General features: G+C 41.0%; 2 protein-coding genes across 3 annotated transcripts in view; both read left to right on the top strand.

The window, feature by feature from the left end:
* The window catches only part of fgd1 (FYVE, RhoGEF and PH domain containing 1), a 39,875-nt gene extending 31,576 nt beyond the window's left edge, over nt 1-8,299 (top strand). The window contains exons 14-18 of the mRNA XM_084069306.1: nt 490-573; nt 2,142-2,270; nt 2,450-2,608; nt 2,829-2,975; nt 3,227-8,299. Of these exons, the coding sequence (XP_083925432.1) occupies nt 490-573; nt 2,142-2,270; nt 2,450-2,608; nt 2,829-2,975; nt 3,227-3,499 (792 nt within the window). The 3' untranslated portion in view covers nt 3,500-8,299. The remainder of the gene's footprint in view (nt 1-489; nt 574-2,141; nt 2,271-2,449; nt 2,609-2,828; nt 2,976-3,226) is intronic.
* A 2,967-nt stretch (nt 8,300-11,266) lies between these two features.
* The window catches only part of tfe3a (transcription factor binding to IGHM enhancer 3a), a 20,119-nt gene continuing 11,629 nt past the window's right edge, over nt 11,267-19,756 (top strand). For both annotated transcript variants that reach the window (XM_084069293.1, XM_084069292.1), the window contains exons 1-5: nt 11,267-11,691; nt 17,082-17,195; nt 17,744-17,806; nt 17,920-18,085; nt 18,857-19,045. In XM_084069293.1, the coding sequence (XP_083925419.1) occupies nt 11,528-11,691; nt 17,082-17,195; nt 17,744-17,806; nt 17,920-18,085; nt 18,857-19,045 (696 nt within the window). In that variant the 5' untranslated portion in view covers nt 11,267-11,527. The remainder of the gene's footprint in view (nt 11,692-17,081; nt 17,196-17,743; nt 17,807-17,919; nt 18,086-18,856; nt 19,046-19,756) is intronic.

Below are 19,756 nucleotides of genomic sequence, written 5' to 3'. Positions count from 1 at the left end.
GGCAACAAACTGCTTCGTTCCCATTGAAAAGCATTGGCAGAATACGCCTGCATAGGCAGAATTAAAGTTTGGTGTGAACAGATTATATATTATATAGTATATATTATATAGTATATAGTATAGTATAGAATATAGTATAGTATATATTATATAGTATATAGTATAGTATAGAATATAGTATAGTATATATTATATAGTCCAGATTATTCCTCTTGTGTTTTTCATACTCAGCTGAATAATATTCTGGGTTTAGAATTAAAAGTAATACCCATCTATTTTTCCAGACTATTACCCACCTTGTGTTTATCATTCATTAGTATTTGTTTTATATTTTACCCTTGTGTTTTTTCATCAGTAAGGTAACTTGATTATGGCAATAACCATCTTCTAACATTTCCATGTGTTGAAAAGATCTTGAACCAGCTTTCTGGAATACACCCTTGGTTTATTGTGTCTATCTTTGACCGTATGTTAATGTTCTTCTTACAGGCGATCCAGTTGACCATCCAGAGACATGAGCAGAGTCTAGAGATGTTTAGACAGTTAAACTGTACAACGCCTCCACACTCCCCGGTACGTACACACACACACACACACACACAACACACACACACACACACACACACACACACACACACACACACACACACACACACACACACACACACACACACACACACACACACACACACACACACACACACACACCTACTAGTGCACCCTAGCAGCAACCCAGCAACTGCTTATTATGTCTGGTTATTTTTGCTGCTACTGTGCTGAGGAACTAAAATCAGAGAATTGCACTCTGTTACAAGATTTAACAATAAAAATATTGAACAACCGAAAGATCTAGCAGCCAGTCAATATTTGCATACCTACTACCCATAACTGTTGATAATAATAGTAATAACTAGAAAAATGTGCTCCTCGGAGCACAGTTCTTCGCCAGGCCGGTAGTAGAAGTCAGTCTTAGCCAATCAGGAGGAAATGTTAAAAAGTTCCGTCTTGATGACATGACTATAGAGATAATGTGTACGGATTTGCGTTAAAATCTGTAGGAGTAATAGCAAATAATGTTTTTTTCTAAAATTGGTGCTATAACAGGCCCATGTGAAGTTTCACGGCAATCGGGAGCTGCGTTGATGATTTGAGGCATTTTGTTCAAAACAAGCCACTCCTGCCAACTTTAGATGGCAATCTAAGGCTTCGTCCACACGTACACGGGTATTTTCATAAACGTAGCTTTTTATATGCGTTTTGGGGGGTTCGTCCACACGCAAACGCGTTTTTGCTCCATGTAAACGCATCTTTTGGAAAACTCCTGCCACAGTGTAGATTTTTAAAAACTCCGGCTATGTGTTCCCGTGTGGACACGGTAAACAGAGTTTTTGCCGTTGTCGTTTAACGTTTAGCCGTTGTCGTGTGGACAGAGAGATTTTTTTAAACAGGGCCGTGTAGACGCGGAGGTTTTCAAAAACGAAAACGAAATATCTGCGTTTATGAAAATACCCGTGTACGTGTGGACGAAGCCTTAGCCATCAGGATGGAGTAGGAAAAATCTGACAGATACGTGTTGATCACATGACTGTATAGAGAGATAGTGTGTACCGATTTGCGTGATGTTTGGACAAAATCTGTTGGAGTAATATCAAAAAATGTGTTTTGCAAAACTTGGCCTCCTATTGGCGCTATAAAAGACCAATGTGCATGCACACAGGGAGTGTGTGTGCACAGTTTCACGCCGATCGGTCCAACGGTGCCAGAGATTAGGTGTCCACAGGTGGACGGATGAACACACACGCACGCACGCACGCACGCACGCACGCACGCACGCACGCACGCACGCACGCACGCACGCACGCACGCACACTCACTCACTCACTCACTCACTCACTCACTCACTCACACACACACACACACACACACACACACACACACACGCAGACACACTCACAAGGACGGACAGGGGCAAATACATAGTCTCGGCCACGCCTTCGGCCTGGTGGAGACAATAATTCACATAGTTTTTTACATAGCCACAAGAGGGCATCATCATTCTCTCTCATTCTCCCCCTCTTCCCCGTCCTCCCTCTCTCTCTCTCCCTCCCTCTCTCTCTCTCTCTCTCTCTCTCTCTCTGTAGAGTTGTGTAGAGTTGGGAAAGAGAGCTCCAACTCCAATCAGGGAGAAAGAAGTGACTTTGTGTATGAATTGCCAGGAACCGTTTAACTCCATTACTAAGAGACGCCATCACTGTAAGGCTTGTGGACATGTAAGTACTACTGCTACTACGACAATTACTACTAGTAATACTACAGATACTGGCCTGTGTGTGTTGTGTATATGTCATTGTTGTGTTTGTGATGGTGATGGTTGTGTTGTGTGTTTCTGATGATTTTGTGGATTGTTTGTGATAGTTGTGTTGTATGTTTCTGTTGTTGTGTGTTGCAGGTGGTTTGTGGGAAGTGTTCAGAGTTCCGTGCGCGGCTGTCATACGACAATAACCGAACCAATCGTGTGTGTATCGACTGTTATACTACACTGGTTGGAGTCCCGCCCTCCCCTGCCTTACTGACCAGTAGCACACAGAGGAGGCGGTCCATACTGGAGGTTAGTGTAACCTTGTTGTGTGTATTCCTCTGTGTGTATCAGAATATTTCTAAGTGACACTCAACATAGTTTAGTCTAGTTGCTGACACCTGAATCGAGGTCTATCTTATCTTATAGTATCTTATTTTGGTGAATCCATGGCCTTTCCCTTAAATTTTCCATGTTTTTTTCTCCCTTTTTATCCATGAAACCAAATCCGTGTGTGATTGTGTCTCCATAGAAACAGGCATCATTGGCAGCGGAGAACAGCGTTATGTGCAGTTTCCTGTACTACATGGAGAGAGGAGTGGGGAGGGGCTGGCAGAAAGCATGGTTCGTTATCCCAGACAGTGAACCACTCGTACTGTATGTTTATGGAGCTCCACAGGTACTTCATAATACTACATATTATGTACTACACATTATATACTCTGTATATTTATAATGCATATGCTATTTATACTATACTACTACATAATTGACACTGCAGGCAATACTACATGTGTAGTATAGACACACTGTAATGTACAGTACGTATGTAATATGTAATGCTACATACGTATATATACACACCACAGATAAGAATTGTTATTCTAATTATTATTATGTATGAATATTATGATTTTTCTTTTTTTCCAGGATGTCAAAGCTCAGCGTAGTGTGCCTCTGATTGGCTGGGAGGTTTCTCTGCCAGAGTCATGTGACCGTCTTGAGCGTCGCCATGCTTTCAAGATCAGTCAGAGTCACCTGACTCTTTACTTCAGCGCTGAGGGGGAGGAGCTACAGCAACGCTGGATGGACGTCCTATCACGTGCAGGCAGGGGGGAGGAGTTACTGATCCATGGGTCAATCGCAGAGAGCCTGGAAGAGGAGGGGGAGGAGCTAGCAGCAGTAGGGGAGGAGAGCATTTGAATCTATTGGAGGAGAAAGATGATGTAGATTAATTTGTATTGGACAAGGAAAACAAGCAGCACAGAACATTTGGATGAAACATGCCGTTTAAAATACACAACAAATAAAACATGCAAACACACCATTACTCACGTATGCCAACACACCATCACATGCACGCACACACACACACACACAAACACACACACACACACACACACACGCGTACGCACGCGCGCACGCACACACACACACACACACACACACACACACACACACACACACACACACACACACACACACACACGCACACGCACACGTACACAACACAACATTACACACACAGGTGTGTGTGTGTATAGATGTTGCATGCTTATTCTCAGCTTCTCTGTGATTTTAGTCCTGCTAGCGACGGGGCTCTAAGGATGGCAATGTCAGTCCAACACTTAAGTCCTAAACAAGATATCTCCAAGAAATCTACTGGCTGGAGATGGCCATGGAATTTGCTGTGCACCATCGTACTTCCCAGAGGATGAACCTTACTGATTTTGGTGACCCCATGGCCTTAGGCCAAAATTTCCACCTTCACACAAGATATCTCAAACTGTAATGGGCAGTTTGCCATTCAACTTGGAGCAGCACAACCTCTATGGGCTGCTAGCGGGTCTCTTAGACTCTAGATATAAACCTCTGTTGTGAGCAGTAATCATCAACACAAAAACTACCTGACAAATCTTCTTTCTTTCTCTTTCTCTCTCTCTCTCTCTTTCCCCCTGGCTAAAACAGAAAACCTACATTTTGATATCAAGATATCTGTATTCAGTATAGAATATTAATTAACTGTCTGTCCTACAGAGATAAACAACACTATTGGTGGAGTAGTGAAAGAAGTAACGTTAGATAGTTTATAATTTAATCAAATATATGGTATATTTATTGTTGATATGAAATCTAAATGCAAGTCATGAGCTCTGACCGTTAAAACAAAGGAAGTACTTCCTGTTGTTTGTCTGTCTGTAGCACAGTTAGGTGTTATTGACTGTAAGAAAGTAATAGCCAGCACTCCGAAGTCCTTCTGGTACTTTTAGTTCATAGATGCACGGACAGCATACGCGTTTCGGCGTCAAGCCTTCCCCAGCAGGTGTTATTGACTGACAGAGGGGTTGTCTGTTCTAAACTGACCATGTTGGAAACAAGATGGACAGATTAATGAACAGACAGGTCGACAGATACCGGAATAGTGGTCACATCCCATTGCTGTGCTGTGAAGCAGTGGGAATGACTCACAGAAGGGTGCTTATTTGAGTCCCTCCGAAAAGAGAAAAGCAAAACAAAACCAAGAACAAGATGGAGATAGTAGAGAACATTGAAGAGCTTCCCTCTTTCTTTCTCCCCTGACCCGACGGAAGCCTGCAAGGTTTTAAACGCCTGTTGAAAAGAAGCGGAGTCCAAATGTGTAGACTAACTTGGGATCTGTGAAAAAGAAGATAAAATGACTTCACCTGCACTCCTAAGATATTTTTCTTATCAGCGTACCCCTTAAATTTCCCAAATGTTTGCCCTATCAATTCTGCCCTCCATAAGGCCTGAGATTGACTTTTGTATTCCCTAAATTCCCTGAATATTATGGACTCAAATGTAAAGTTCCCTTTCTTACTGGCTGACTGGTGAGTTCTACTGGTTGACTGGTGTGTTCCAAGCCACGCCCTCGGTTGGGTGTTCAAGAAACATTTCCCAGCATCCCATGCTCTGGAGAGCTTGCACCATTTGTGCACAGCTTCTATGCTCTCTGGGGATGCATGGTGATCAGACGAGCAGAGATCTCATTAAGCAACCTTTTACAGTATCTACACAGACCAGGAATTATGATTCAACCAAAATTGTATTTTATCTCTGATGTTTTTGAAACATTTAAATGTCTTTTGGGACCGAGAGACTGCTGTTTGTATAAGTGAATGAATACAGTCCAGTCAGCACATTGCAATAGCAACCCTAGCCCTAGTAATTAAACCATTTGTAAAAAAAAACAACAACAACTTGTTAATAGTAATAATAATACTATATAATATGAAAAGATGAATCAGTTGAAGTTCCATAACATCATAAGTCCATTTACATTGTTGCACTTTTATATTCTTGTCATTCATTTTACATTCTACTCATTTCTCTTTCTACTTCAACAGCACAGTAATGTTCAAATCCTAGGTCAGCGACATTGCAACCACAAAAGGATCTGATCCTAGATCAGTAACATTATAATGAACCTATAGTAAGGAGTACTTGGACCAGATCCTACAGTAGAAGAAGAGATAGGAGAAACGGGAGAGGTAGAAGAAGGACAGATTTGTCTTTTTTTTAATCATTGTGACTCGCTCTCCCTCTCTCAGTGAAAACAGAATATTAATGTTATTATTCTATATGATATGCTGTTATTATTATTAATGTTATTCAATATGATGTATGTTTTGGCGTGGTCATTTGATGCAAGTTGGTTAATGATGAAAAAAAGAGAAATGTTTGTAAATATTATTTATTCTCACTTGGACACTCCGGTCATGTGTCTCACCGAGCTGCTAATGGCTAGAAGACTAATGTTAGTTGTTCCCATGGAGGTAGCCTATAGGTTGTTCCTCTCCTTTTGTGCAGTTTCCGTTACATCCTACTCACTAGAGCCATACACAGTCAAGGTTAGACCATCAGAGTCTACACTGTGGCAACCATGTTGACTCCTTTATCTGTAACTGGTGTTTTTTATTACAGCTGGTCTTTATAGAATGTTGTCCATGTCACTGTGGTGATGTTATAGAGGATATTGTTCTACACACAACTCAGAAACTGGAGTAACTGTGTCTCTACATGTCTCTGGTCCAACTTTGACTAACTCTGCCTATTATGGTTGTAGTCTGTACTGGGTGTGTTTACAGGGTATAAACCAGGCTTGGGATGACCTGATAATAAAAGGTCTTGGGTTCAGTGGCATATGGAAGGGTCTGGACCCCTTGGAGGCACTAGAGCTGAATTCCGTTGTGCTACCCATGGACAGGAATTATGAGAATATGGTGAACATTATCCAGAACATTTTATTTAAAACTCCCAGTGATTAATGTTTTTATGTAATTTTCTCTTTCTCTCTCTCTCTCTTTTTCTTTTCTCTGTATTTGTGTCTGCGGCTTGGTTTGGGAACCGGGCTGAGCATGTGTTGTCTGGTTTAACCATTTCAGACTGGTTCTGTAGTGTGCATGAAGAACAACAGTGTTATTATTACGTACTCTTCAATTTCAACAATGTGCCAAAAGCCTACAAACACAACTATAACATAACAACATTTTTACATACGTGTTTTTACTTCATTCTGAATACCAACACATATCAGTTTATAACCACTTCTAACCTTATTAGTGAGAAAGAAGACAAATAATGCTGAAATATTCTCCATAAGATTCAAACTATGAACCATATATTAGTTTCCATTTCCATTATTAACATGACCTTTTCCCTCTGGCATTTATGAAGTATAGCCTAATGATCTAATGTAATATAATCTGGATCGTGTGTAAAATTCAGCAGCTTTCTCTTACAGTTGGAATCCGTCATTACAGTGGTGTAGTTTAAATGTTTTTATTTGTCTCACATCAGCTTTTCTAACTGTGGTTTTTACATAATTTATAATTTTCAATCGAAAGTATGTGTTTATTACTGTTATTATTTTCATTATTATTATTTTGTTTTGAACACGTTTGTTTGATCCAAATATGGGCGTGTTTCCCGAATATGCTATACTTTCCAGTGTTGATTTGAACTTGTCTGGAGTATCTGGGTTATTGATGTTATTTTGTGTTGCATAAAAATTGATTTGGAGAGAAGCTGAGCCCAAACATCATTGAGGGCTGACAGGAAAACAACACGCCATTTTTAAAAGTGTAAAAATCCTTGGTTGGGTCATTTTTAACAGTGTAAAAAGTTTGTACGATAAAACACGAGTAGTGTTAGTATGTTTATGACCATGTTACAGTGGAGACCATCATTTCCTACTTGGTACAAATATGAAGAAATGTATGTTATATGGGACAGACGTGCATGAATAATGTCAATATTAATATTAATATGTTAATATTAATATTAATATGAATGTTAATGAGGCCATCTAGTATTTGCTAGTGTTGGTACTGTACAGTATGAATGATACCGTGCTCATATGACATGGATCACAGGCAATCAGAGGATGTCATCATATAGTTGCACCATCAAGACAACAGAGGAAAACGTCACCTAGGCCAGTGGTTCTCAAAGTTGGGTCCAGGGACCCTCAGCGGTTCTTGAGAGGGTCCAAGGGGTCCCCAGCAAAATTAGCTTATATAGAATCAAAATCAGTTTAACCACTTTAACGTTGTGAGCTTGTAGATCTGCTATTTTTGAAACTGGTACACATCCTTTCAGATGTGGGTCCGCAGCCAAATACATATCATTTTTGGGGTCCTTGACATGAAAATGCCCGAGAACCACTGACCTAGGCAACCAGTACCTATGTAACCCTAACCAATGGGCTGTTTACTACAGCAAACCCCACCCTGTGAGTGCTGTTCTCATGTAGACATGGAAAAGGTGGTATTTTAGACACCTGATGACTTCCTCATATATAAACAGGAAATCTGATCCGATCACAGAGTTAAGACAGCCTGTATTGAACATGATCTCTGTATCTTTTTTTTTTTGTGAATATGGGAGGTTATTATAATTTTTTATTATGGTTATTGTTATTGTTTAGTGGCAGGCCACTGGTTCCATCCTATCGATGTCCATATTATGATGATGATACCCTGTACAAAAAATGTTTATGATGTAAAACATCAAATAAAAAGAACAAAATTAATTCCCCGTTCTCCATCTCTCTGTTACTTTGTCCTACAGAGTCAAACATCACAACTATCATAGTTATGAAAAGGCTAAGTTTATCTCCTGTTGTTGGTACAGAAGTACAGAGGTAGCCCATTTAAGAATCAAGAGGGTTTGTCAAGATGTGCTAAGCATTACATCACAACAAGAACAATAATATGATATGAAAATACACTCATTCATCTGTTTTTAGGTCTGGAGACCCCTGTCCAGGACAGGCTTCAGACACGCCTCCTCAGGAGACTTGGCTCAGATCAATACACTAATAATAATAATTCAATAAAAAAAAATACTAATAACGAATGAGATAAAGAGAAAGTCCCATGAGGAATTTCTTCCTTAACCTACCATTCTACATTAGACAAATCAATGTAAAACTCAGGGTCATACAAATTTGGAGCAAAGATATAGGCCTAAAAGATATTACACTCCTTTCCCAAGTTTGAAACTGAGGAATGTTATCAAAATCTTTGTGCAGTCAGTTGCTGAGGGAGTTACCAATAGCCTTAGAATATTGATCACAAAAGAGTTTCATGTTTTCCTTTCAAAAAAAAAACTTTATTATCCCTGCTAAATGTTATTATTACATTTAAAAATATCCTAGGATATGTATTTGCCTCCTAATCTCCTGACATCAGGCATTTGTGTGTATGTCACACCTGTTTCTCTAATGCTGGGGTCTTCAGCGTTTTTCAGGCGAAGGACCCCCTAGCTGAGAGAGAGATGAAGCAGGGACCCCCACTACATATTGAATTAGATTGTGTTGCAGATTACATTTGTTCTTAGATTTCATAGATACTGTAGGTTTGTAGACTTGTTCCAATATGTTGGATTCATGTTAAACATGCATTTTCAGACAGTTAACCTTTGAAACCCTCAATATTTAACTTGGTTGAGCTGTTGGCTGTAAATAGCAGATCTACAAGCTCACATGTGTTATGAGCTTATGGATCTGCTATTTTCGGCTTATGTTCCCCATCACACAAAGATTTGGCGGACCGCCTGTAGTTACTCTGAGGACCCCCTAGGGCTCCCAGACCCCCTTTTGAAGACCCATGCTCTGATGCTTTAGGAAAATTAAAAACATCCACCACCCCTTCTAGCACGCCCAGCCGATACCGTCCGGCCAGTTGATTGGACAAATAGCCGAAGACCCAGCACGTTAATGAGGTCGGCTGACGGCTGATCCTGGGTGACGTAACTCGGATTTCCCCTTTCATTTCCCGTCAAAAGAGAAGAGAAGCGGGGCGAGACTGAACTCCACTCCATTTTATTGTCAGCGCACCGAGCGAGTAGAGTAGAGGCTCATTGGCTGTCAGCATGCCAACCCAAAGCTCCATTGGCCCTGACAGGCTTGACATGCGCACTCATTCCTCACGGTGACCACAAGATCCCATAGTTTGTAGGGGCGGCCTGCCCATTCACTTTGATTTCACACAACAGCACCTGGGGAACATTTCAGAGATGGATAATTGCAGTCAGATCAGCAGACACTCATAGACATACACTTTTATTTATTCATTATATATTTTTTGAGCTAGGGGCCCAAATATATGTAATGTTCTTACTTGATGACGTGAGAATTTGAGGATGATACTTGTTATAATATCTCTGAAAAAGGGCAAATTCAAAATGTTTGGGTATAGAGTGTAGACCTAACTCAACCTCAACCATAGGAGGAGTCTGAGAGGGAGGTTTGTCAATGAGTGGTTGTAATAACCACTTTGTAATAATCAAGGATTTTCATGGATATTCATTTTATTATGGTTTGTTATTGGTCAATCTGCCGTCCATCTCACCAACACTTTGGTCCCAAACAGCATATTAAGATTTAGAGCCAGCCAGGGACCCCTATACAATATTTGTGTTGTTAAAATGTTTCAAAAATATTGACATTTTTAGAATAGCAGATCTACAAGCTCACAATGCAACGTGTTGTGAGCTTGTAGATCTGCTATTTTCAATAGGGGGGGGGGGGGGGGGGGTGAAGACATTTCTAGGACCAGTTACAAATTTCAGTAACTGTTCCTTAGCCTGGCTCCAGCCCTTGAATCGCTAGCTGAAACGAAATGAAAATTGTCAGGCTAACTGTCCTAGAAATTTACATTTTTTGGGGGCCCCCAGGAACCCCCTCAAGGACTCCTGGGGGTCCCCGGACCCCACTTTTAGAACCACTGCTTTACACTATGTTTCATGGCATTTTTCTGCTCCGCCTACTTACACACTACGCGCAAGAGCTTCAAACAGAGCCAACATGGCAGCGCCCGTCCTGCACAAACACCTCTTTTCACAGCATCCAGCATCAACTCATTCCACGATTGTGTGACATAATAACCAGGGGTGGTAAAAATACTCACATGTTTTACTCAAGTAAAAGTATCAATACTGCAATATAGAAATACTCTGTTACAAGTAAAGGTCCGGAATTCAAAGTTTACTTGAGTACAACTTTGGTATCAAAATGTACTTAAAGTACCAAAGGTAGAAAGTACTTATTATGCAGAATGTCCCATTTCGCAAGTTTTCAAACGTATACTAATCTTTTGAAAATAGCAGAAATACAAGTTCGATATACATTTTCAAATGGCCGAAATGTGGATGAAGTGGGTAATCTATGTTTTGTAATAATAATCAAAATCTACAAAGTAATGGAACTAAAGTTTTCAAATAATTGCAGTGAAGTAAAAGTGCAATATTTAGCTCTGAGATGTATTGGAGTAGAAGTAAAAGTACTGAAAATTGGAAGTACTCCAGTAAAGTAAAAACACCTCAAAATTATACTTAAGTTGCTACTTGAGTAAATGTACTGAGTTACTTTTACACCGCCCCTCCGGGCTATGGGATCTCTATACAGTAGCTCCTCACCGTGTTGACAGTCTGTCCATGTTGTTCGTCCCGTCAGTACCCAGTCTCTGGGTTTTACAGTCTGAAATAGCTGCCTGTTCACTGTCGCCGAACGGACTCTAACCTGTGGCTTCATTTATGTTTTTATTGAAGTGTTCCGCCAGTCTGTAGTAGGTTTATTTTCTATTCCGTGGTTCTGGTTCTGGTTGTTTTCGAAACGGCGTTGTGAGTAGTACTAGTAAAGTAACTAACATCCTAGCCGTTGATCTTAAGGAGTAGTTTTAGCCTACTTTTATTTCCTGAGGAGGAGAGATGTCAGCTTTCAGCTCAGAGCAGAACGCAGCGGAACTGATCCGCGCATCAAGCAGGACCGAGCCAGAGAATCGGACCATGATGCCGGCCCAGAAGGTTCCTCAGGGTACCGTGTTTGTCATCCTGGACTCTGGATCAGGATCAGATACTGTCAACCTTATCAGGTCAGAACCTTGCTTATTGGCCTGTTACTATTACTATTGGACCAGTCCAGTACTGTTCTACTGAGAGAGAGAGAGAGAGAGAGAGAGAGAGAGAGAGAGAGAGAGAGAGAGAGAGAGAGAGAGAGAGAGAGAGAGAGAGAGAGAGAGAAAGCAGACCTTTTCTTAAAGGTCTTTGATGTCATGGCTGTAGGGGTTGGATTGAATAACACGATTCTACTCCATATGCTATTATATGATCTACTCCTGTAGAAAAACCTGTCACTAGTACACAGTACACAACACAGGCAATTTGTTTCTATGGCAGGGGTTCTCAAATCTCAATCTGTGGGTCGGGATCCCCAGGGGGTCCCCACATGATTTTTGGGGGTCCCCAGATGACAGTGAAGTGACAAGTTAAGGACTTTTAAGACCTTTTTAATACCTAAATACCTAGTGGTAATACCTATCAACAAACTACTATAAAACTGGTCAAACATTGGCCCAAATTGTCAAATAATATATGAAAGAGGCAAACATTTTGGAAATAGCTGATTTACAAGTTCACAATGCCTCTCATTGCGAGGCGCTGTGAACTTGTAGATCTGCTATTTTCACAATATTTATCTGTGCTACAGAGTCAAAATAAATTGAATGATTGCCTCAACTCCTACATTCCAAGTGCTTGTCAGGGTGGGGGGTCCCCGGTTTAAATATGATTATATTGGGGGGGTCGAGGCCTGAAAAGCTTGAGAACCTCTGTTCTATAGGACTGTAGGACAGTCAGTAGGTCTAGAATGTGATCCTTGTACTCCTTGTAAATGTTGCTGATCTGTGATTTGTTATTGCTGATGATACAGCACTTTTTGAAAGAAGCACTATTCAAGTAACTAAAGTTTAGTTTAGTTATAATTGTTGCTGTTTGTTGTACATCATAATAGTTGTTAATGTGGAGACAGATCAGACAAAGAGACGTGCATACATGAGGAGGTGAGTTGAGGTTGACATTAACATAAACATACACATACACATACACAGACACACACACACACACACACACACACACACACACACACACACACACACACACACACACACACACACACACACACACACACACACACACACACACACACACACACACACACACACAGTGTTGTTTTCATTTCAGTTTTTCCCATGAGAAATAGGGAGAGGGAGAAAGATGTGCCCAGTCTTGTTATATGTCTGTCTCTCTCCATGAGTTCCCTGGGGCTCAGTTATGTTATAATAAACTGTTATTAACAGCAGTCCAGACAACAGGTTCATTACTATGTAATAACAATAAGATCAGTTGGTAGTACATATCGTTGCTGTTATTTCTTTGCTACTTTTGTGTGACGCTGTTGTATGTCTGTATGACGAGTGGGGCATTAATAAAGAATAAAGAAATACATTCAAAGTTGAAATGTAGAGATACAATGGTTCTGCCCAACAGGGACAACATACTTGTAGGTAGACAGAATTATAGTTGGTAGGTAGGGCTGATGTATGAAGTTACAGTAGGTGTTTGGATAAGGCTGGGTTGTTTTGAGCAAGATTGTTTACTTTTGGGATTGAATATGTTTCCACTGAGACAAAGAGAGTGAGAGAGATGGAGAGACAGCAAGGCGAGAGTGATGGGTTCATTTAGGTTACTGTTTATTTGAAAGCCTGTTTACCGGTATGTGCCAACCTGTCTGTCTGTCTGTCTGTCTGTCTGTTGTCTGTCTGAGAAAATTTAAGATTATTTTCCCCTTTGTTTTAGCCTCTGGGGGCACGACCTCCTTTTTTTGTGTAAAACAGGAACTCAGGTTTGTCTCCTCCCCTTTCTTAGTCCACTTCCTCCTGGGTGTGCCTGTGTTTATTCGTACTAACAAGAACAACTTTACATGTTTAAGGCAGTGCTGGGAGATTATATATGTTCCTTCTTCCCCTTCTAAATTTCACTGGAACAGTCAAACAAATAGTCTGTGGAAGTATGGGAAGGGCACAAGGAAAGGTATTATTCTAAGGTTATTTTGAAAGAGATCTTTTAGTGGAAATGGAATGCGTGGTGGTGTTTCCATGTGGACCTTGTATCACACACACACACACACACACACACACACACACACACACACACACACACACACACACACACACACACACACACACACACACACACACACACACACACACACACACACACACACACACACACACACACACACAGAGGGGTTTACTGCATCCTGTAGACTTGAGGATGTGGGATTTTGTGTGCGTGGGTGCTTGCATGTGTGGTGCAGAGAGAAATGCTGACTTCATTCAGTTCATTAAGACAGAAAAACAAAATGTTTGCCCGGCCAATCAGGTGTGGGGCTAAGGATGTGTAATATACAGGTCTGACCAGCAGGGGGCAGCAGGGCATTTACATCCTCATGAACTTTGACCGAGACCGCCCAACAGTAGAATAATGTTTAGATCCTATATCAGCAATATTGCAGTAGGCTCTGTGCATAACTGTAGTCACAGTTTTCAGAAGGTGTCACACCTGTTTCTTCCTGTTCCAGTTCGTTTTCCCATAGCTTTGTTTCATTGGCTCAGCAGCAAATTTGAACTTGAAACACACGTGAAGGTGTCATTTTGTTTCCAGTTAAAAACTGCTCCTGAGCCAATCAAACAAAGCTATGGTAAAATTAACAGGAACAGGAAACAGGTGTGACACCTTCTGTAAACTGGGACTACAGTTATGCACTGAGCCGATTATCCAGTAGTAAGATATACTTATAGATTCCATATCAGTAACATTACGATCAACCAGTATTAAGGGGTCGAAGAGGATCAGATCTTAGTTCAGCAACATTACAGTCAACTAAAGGCAATAGGGTGTGCAAGGATGATATCCTAGATCAGCATCATTACAATCAACCAGTAACAAGGAGTACAAAGATCAGATTCTAGATTAGCAATCTTACAGGTAACCAGTATAATACAATACAACAGTGCAATACACAAACACAATACAAACTATAAAATAGAAATAATAATAATAGGCTCCACTCCTTGGGGTGTTTTTTGTCACTGTATATTTGCACATATTATTAGATATGAAATTTGTACTCTGCATTTACTCATCCTATGACTACTAGGAGCAATGAGCAGCCATTGTGCGGCGCTCGGGGGGGCAATTAGGAGTTAAGAGTCTTGCTCTGGCACACACATCGACACATTGCTGGCCTGGCCTGGAATTGAACATGTGATAACCAAGACTCAACCAGGGCTCACTGACCACTCAGCTATGGCCGCCCTTGCCCCTACAATGCAATACAATAGGAAAACAAACAAGACTGTGTGTAATTATGGTATGGCTTCCCTGTGCAATCAGTAGCTAGCTAGCAAGTTACTATGAGTGTTTGTGAACGATGTGTGTCTGAGCTATGGAGCCTAGACACACATGGGGGACATACTGTACTGTATATATAGAAAAACGCTGTTCTAGACGGTTGACCCTTTCGGTGGCCACACTGTAATAGCAAATAATGCTATTATAAAATCATAAAGCAGATAACATATACAGTACTATGCTACCACCTGCTAGCCTATGTGTGATTAAGGACTCCTTTCTATTAAGTTATTTGGGTCACTGTGACCTTTAATATGTGTATGTATCACTCGATTGATAATTTGTGTTCAGCCTAGAGAGAGGGACTGGCAGCTAATTACAGGGCCAGGTGGGTTCAATTTAGTTAAGCCCAGGACCAGGTGTGTTTGATAAATCCAGCTTGTGTCATGTCAGCTTACTATGCTTGCAGCTTTTGATGAGTGAGCCTTTTTCTGCTTGACATATTATTCCTTGATCGTGTTTTGGACTTTACCATCAAAGATACTTCATGGTTTTATTATTTGCAATTTAGGACTGTGTTTTTGAACAGTACTCTTGTAAACCAGTTTATAATAAACACCCGTGAAGAGAAGAAGAATCCTCTCTGCATCTCTGCATTTTTACCAATGCACCACAGTGGTCACAACTTCCCAACCAACTAAATAAACTATCCTACACTACGCTATGATTGTTTACATTTTTATGGCGTGGCTCTGAAAGTGGGAGTCGTCTAATTTCGCAATGTAGAAAACCCACACGTTTTTGTTCACATACAGTATGTTCTAGACTTATTTTAATATTGAACTTTTTCTTAATTTTTTCTTCACTTATCGTCTCTGTCGGGTGGAAACCTCACATGTCCAAAATGGTTAATTTTCAGGATTCAAATTCAAAAATAGCGAAAGTAGCAGATCTGTAAGCTCAAAAAACGTCGCTTCGCGCCGCTTTTCAAGCTTATGGATCTGCTACTTTTGATGCTTTTTGATGTGTGACGCTGTAGTGTGATCAAGCTAGGCCAGCGGTCTGGAAGAATTCATCATTTTAAGAAGATTCTGTCCAACAGAAGAATAGATACTCTAATTCTCAAACATTTTCATGTCACCACAATTTATATATATTCGTCCGCAGACCCCCATCTGACCCCCATCTGAAAATGTTTTGTGCCAGGGACCCCCAGAAGAAACAAATTGTGTTAAAAGAAATTCAAAATTATTCCAAACGTTCTAATATTTTCAAGATTTTTTCTTTTCAAAAATAGCAGATGTACAAGCTCAATAAAGTATATAGGGTATAAGTGGTTAATCCAAGACCTATCGTATAATTTCTCTATAATTGACCTATTGTATAATTTGTCATTTAACTTGATAAAACTCTTCTCTGATCTCTGTTGCCTTTTTTCAAATCTTCAGCAATTACGATATAACCAGCCAGCTACACAGTACAGTGTAGCTGGCTGGCAGTGCAGCTCATCATGTTTGGGTGGATATATTAATATGTAGTGATTGATCTATTGCACTGTTTCCCAAACAGTGGGTCGGGACCCATGTTTGGGTAGCGGACTCATTTTTATGGGTCGCGAGTAAATATCTCCTTTGTTTTCCTACATTTAATATCCATATTATTTCAAAAGATTTGAAAAAGTTTAAACAAAAGAAAATAACAGCCACAGACCTACAAGCCGCGTTGTGAGCTTGTAGATCTGATATTTTCACTAGTTTGGGTCCCGTGCAAACGTCAAACCTCTCTTTTGGGTCTCGAGCTAAAACATTTGGGAACCACTGATCTATTGCAGTCTGGTCTCAATTGCTACTATGCTGGTCTATTTTCTGTGTTTCCACTATAACATTACAGCTGCATTGTGGGATACACAGTAAAACCCTTGGTGTTAATTTAACCTCTTAAATCCTATACTTAGTTGACCGACTGAGGTCAACAAAAGTGCACAAAAGTGTTCATCCTCAGCTGTGCGGATTACTCTCACAGACAGAATACCATGCTGACATACCTGTATGACGTATGTGTGTGTCTGCAGTTTGGAGCCAATGTTACCAGAGTCAGGAATCATAGCAGACATTGAGGTTGACAGCCTGCTGTCTGCCAGTCCTGACTGCTTCTATCAGCTTAAGAGTCAACCAATCACTGTCAGGTAACGCGCACACACACACACACACACACACACACACACACACACACACACACACACACACACACACACACACACACACACACACACACACACACACACACACACACACACACACACACACACACACACACACACACAGTACTGCATGTTGTTTGTACTGTACTGCCCTTGAATAGCATAAATTGACTATAAAGTGCAATATGGGCTGCTACAGTTTTAGTTTTTTGGTTTAATCAATTATAACAAATCATCAATTTGTGTATATTACACACACACACACACACACACACACACACACACACACACACACACACACACACACACACACACACACACACACACACACACACACACACACACACACACATGCATGTGCATGCGCGCATGTGCGTGCCTGCATAGGTATATATACTATAGTGTACATGTAGTATGTATATGTATATGTGGGTGTGTATGTATGTATATATATATATATATATATATACACACTGTAAATATACTGTATATGAATATGAATGATAGGATGTTTTATGTGTTATCTTCATCAGCCCTGTAGAGCACTCCTCCTCTTTATCATCGTCATCTTCACTGCCAGCAGCCATGACCTCCAGGTAAGAATAGATAATACATACCAACAACTCATCTACAGTACATGATCCCAAAGAATACTGTCAATATATCGTAATCGTAATGCATTTCTCCTTGTCTCTCCTCCTCTCCTCAGGGTGTTAATGAGACAGGAGTTGATGCGCCAGCAGACAAGGGAACAGGAGAGAAAGGAGGCGCAGCAACAACTGCTCCGTCCCTCCGCTGACTCCTCGTCTCCCATCTCTGTCTCCTCTCTCACCTCCTCCACTCCTCCCACACAGGTCCCTGTGGAGGTTCTCAAGGTAAGTCACACATTAATGTTATCATCATCATCATCATCATGCTCATCATCATCATTATTGAAACTTAAGATAATATTAGATAAACCTTTGAATATATGAATGAATATGCATCACTACACATGTAAGAATGGATATGTGGGGACGTCCGGATGGCGTGGGGATAACGTTTCTACCCACCACTGGAGACGAGGGGGTTTGAATCCTCTGAGGTGGATGATCCATAGGAACGCACTTGGCCGTGTTAGCTGCAATAGTGACTCCTACAGCTTGGTCAGGGCGATTGTTTAGCAAGGTGTGGAACTAAGAAGAACAGCGTGTTCCTCCACATGCGTTACGTCAATCCCTGTGAAAAATAAACGTCACGCGTGTTAGAGGAGACACGTGGTTGTCTGTGCTCTCCCTAAAACCACCTGTAGGTTGATTCATTTAGCTTGATTCAGTTGATTCATTTAGCTTCTGATGTGATTTTGATAATGTTAATACTAACTGAGACCTCCCTCTGTCCATCTCTCTTTCTGTCTGTCTCTCTGTTTATTTCTCTGTCTGTCTCTGTCTGTCTGTCTGTCTGTCTGTGTCTTTTTTTCTTTCTTTTTCTGTCTGTCTATGTTTTCTGTCTGTCTGTCTCCCCCTCTGTGTTCTCTCTGTCTCTGTCTCTGTCTCTGTCTCTGTCTCTGTCTCTGTCTCTCTGTCTCTCTGTCTCTGTCTCTGTCTCTGTTTCTCTCTCTCTCTCTCTGTCTCTCTCTTTGTCTCTCTCTCTCCCTCTCTCTCCAGGTCCAGTCTCATCTTGAGAATCCAACCAGATATCACATCCAACAGTCTCAGAGGCAGCAGGTCAGACAGTACCTGTCTACCAACAAACTGCTCCAACATGACAGCCTCTCCCCCCTGCAGTCTGACCTGCAAACAGGAAGCATTCCCAGCAGCCCATTGGCTGTCCTCAGCCTGGGATCAAAAGAGGAGGTACACACGCACGTGCGCACATGCGCGCACGCACACACACACACACACACACACACACACACACACACACACACACACACACACACACACACACACACACACACACACACACACACACACACACACACACACACACACACACACACACACACACACACACACACACACACACACACATACACATAATATGGAAGCTGCAGCTCCAATCCAATCTGTCTCCACACTGGTTCACTTCCTCTCTGAATGTCAGCACTTCTTCTTATCCACACACACACACACACACACACACACACACACACACACACACACACACACACACACACACTCACTCACTCACTCACTCACTCACTCACTCACTCACTCACTCACTCACTCACTCACTCACTCACTCACTCACACACTCACACACTCACACACACACACACACACACACACACACACACACACACACACACACACACACACACACACACACACAGTCACACATGTACACACATTTTTTCATTATGATCTTACATCAATTGTTCGTTAATACTTTAGGGCTCACTGTTTCTGTCTGTCTGTCTGTCTGTCTGTCTGTCTGTTTGTCTCTTTCTTTCTGTATTTCTATATTTCTGTATGTATTTGTATTTTTAAATTGAATGGCAGTTTAATCTCCTTCATCATTTAAACTCCTTCCTGCAATTTACAGTGTCAAACTAACATTTATCT

The sequence above is a fragment of the Gymnoscopelus microlampas genome, assembly GCF_963454915.1.
Source record: "Gymnoscopelus microlampas genome assembly, chromosome: 10".
NCBI classification, from domain to species: domain Eukaryota; kingdom Metazoa; phylum Chordata; class Actinopteri; order Myctophiformes; family Myctophidae; genus Gymnoscopelus; species Gymnoscopelus microlampas.
The sequence above is the reverse complement of the archived record's forward strand: the minus strand, read 5'-3'. Positions and strand labels throughout refer to the sequence as shown.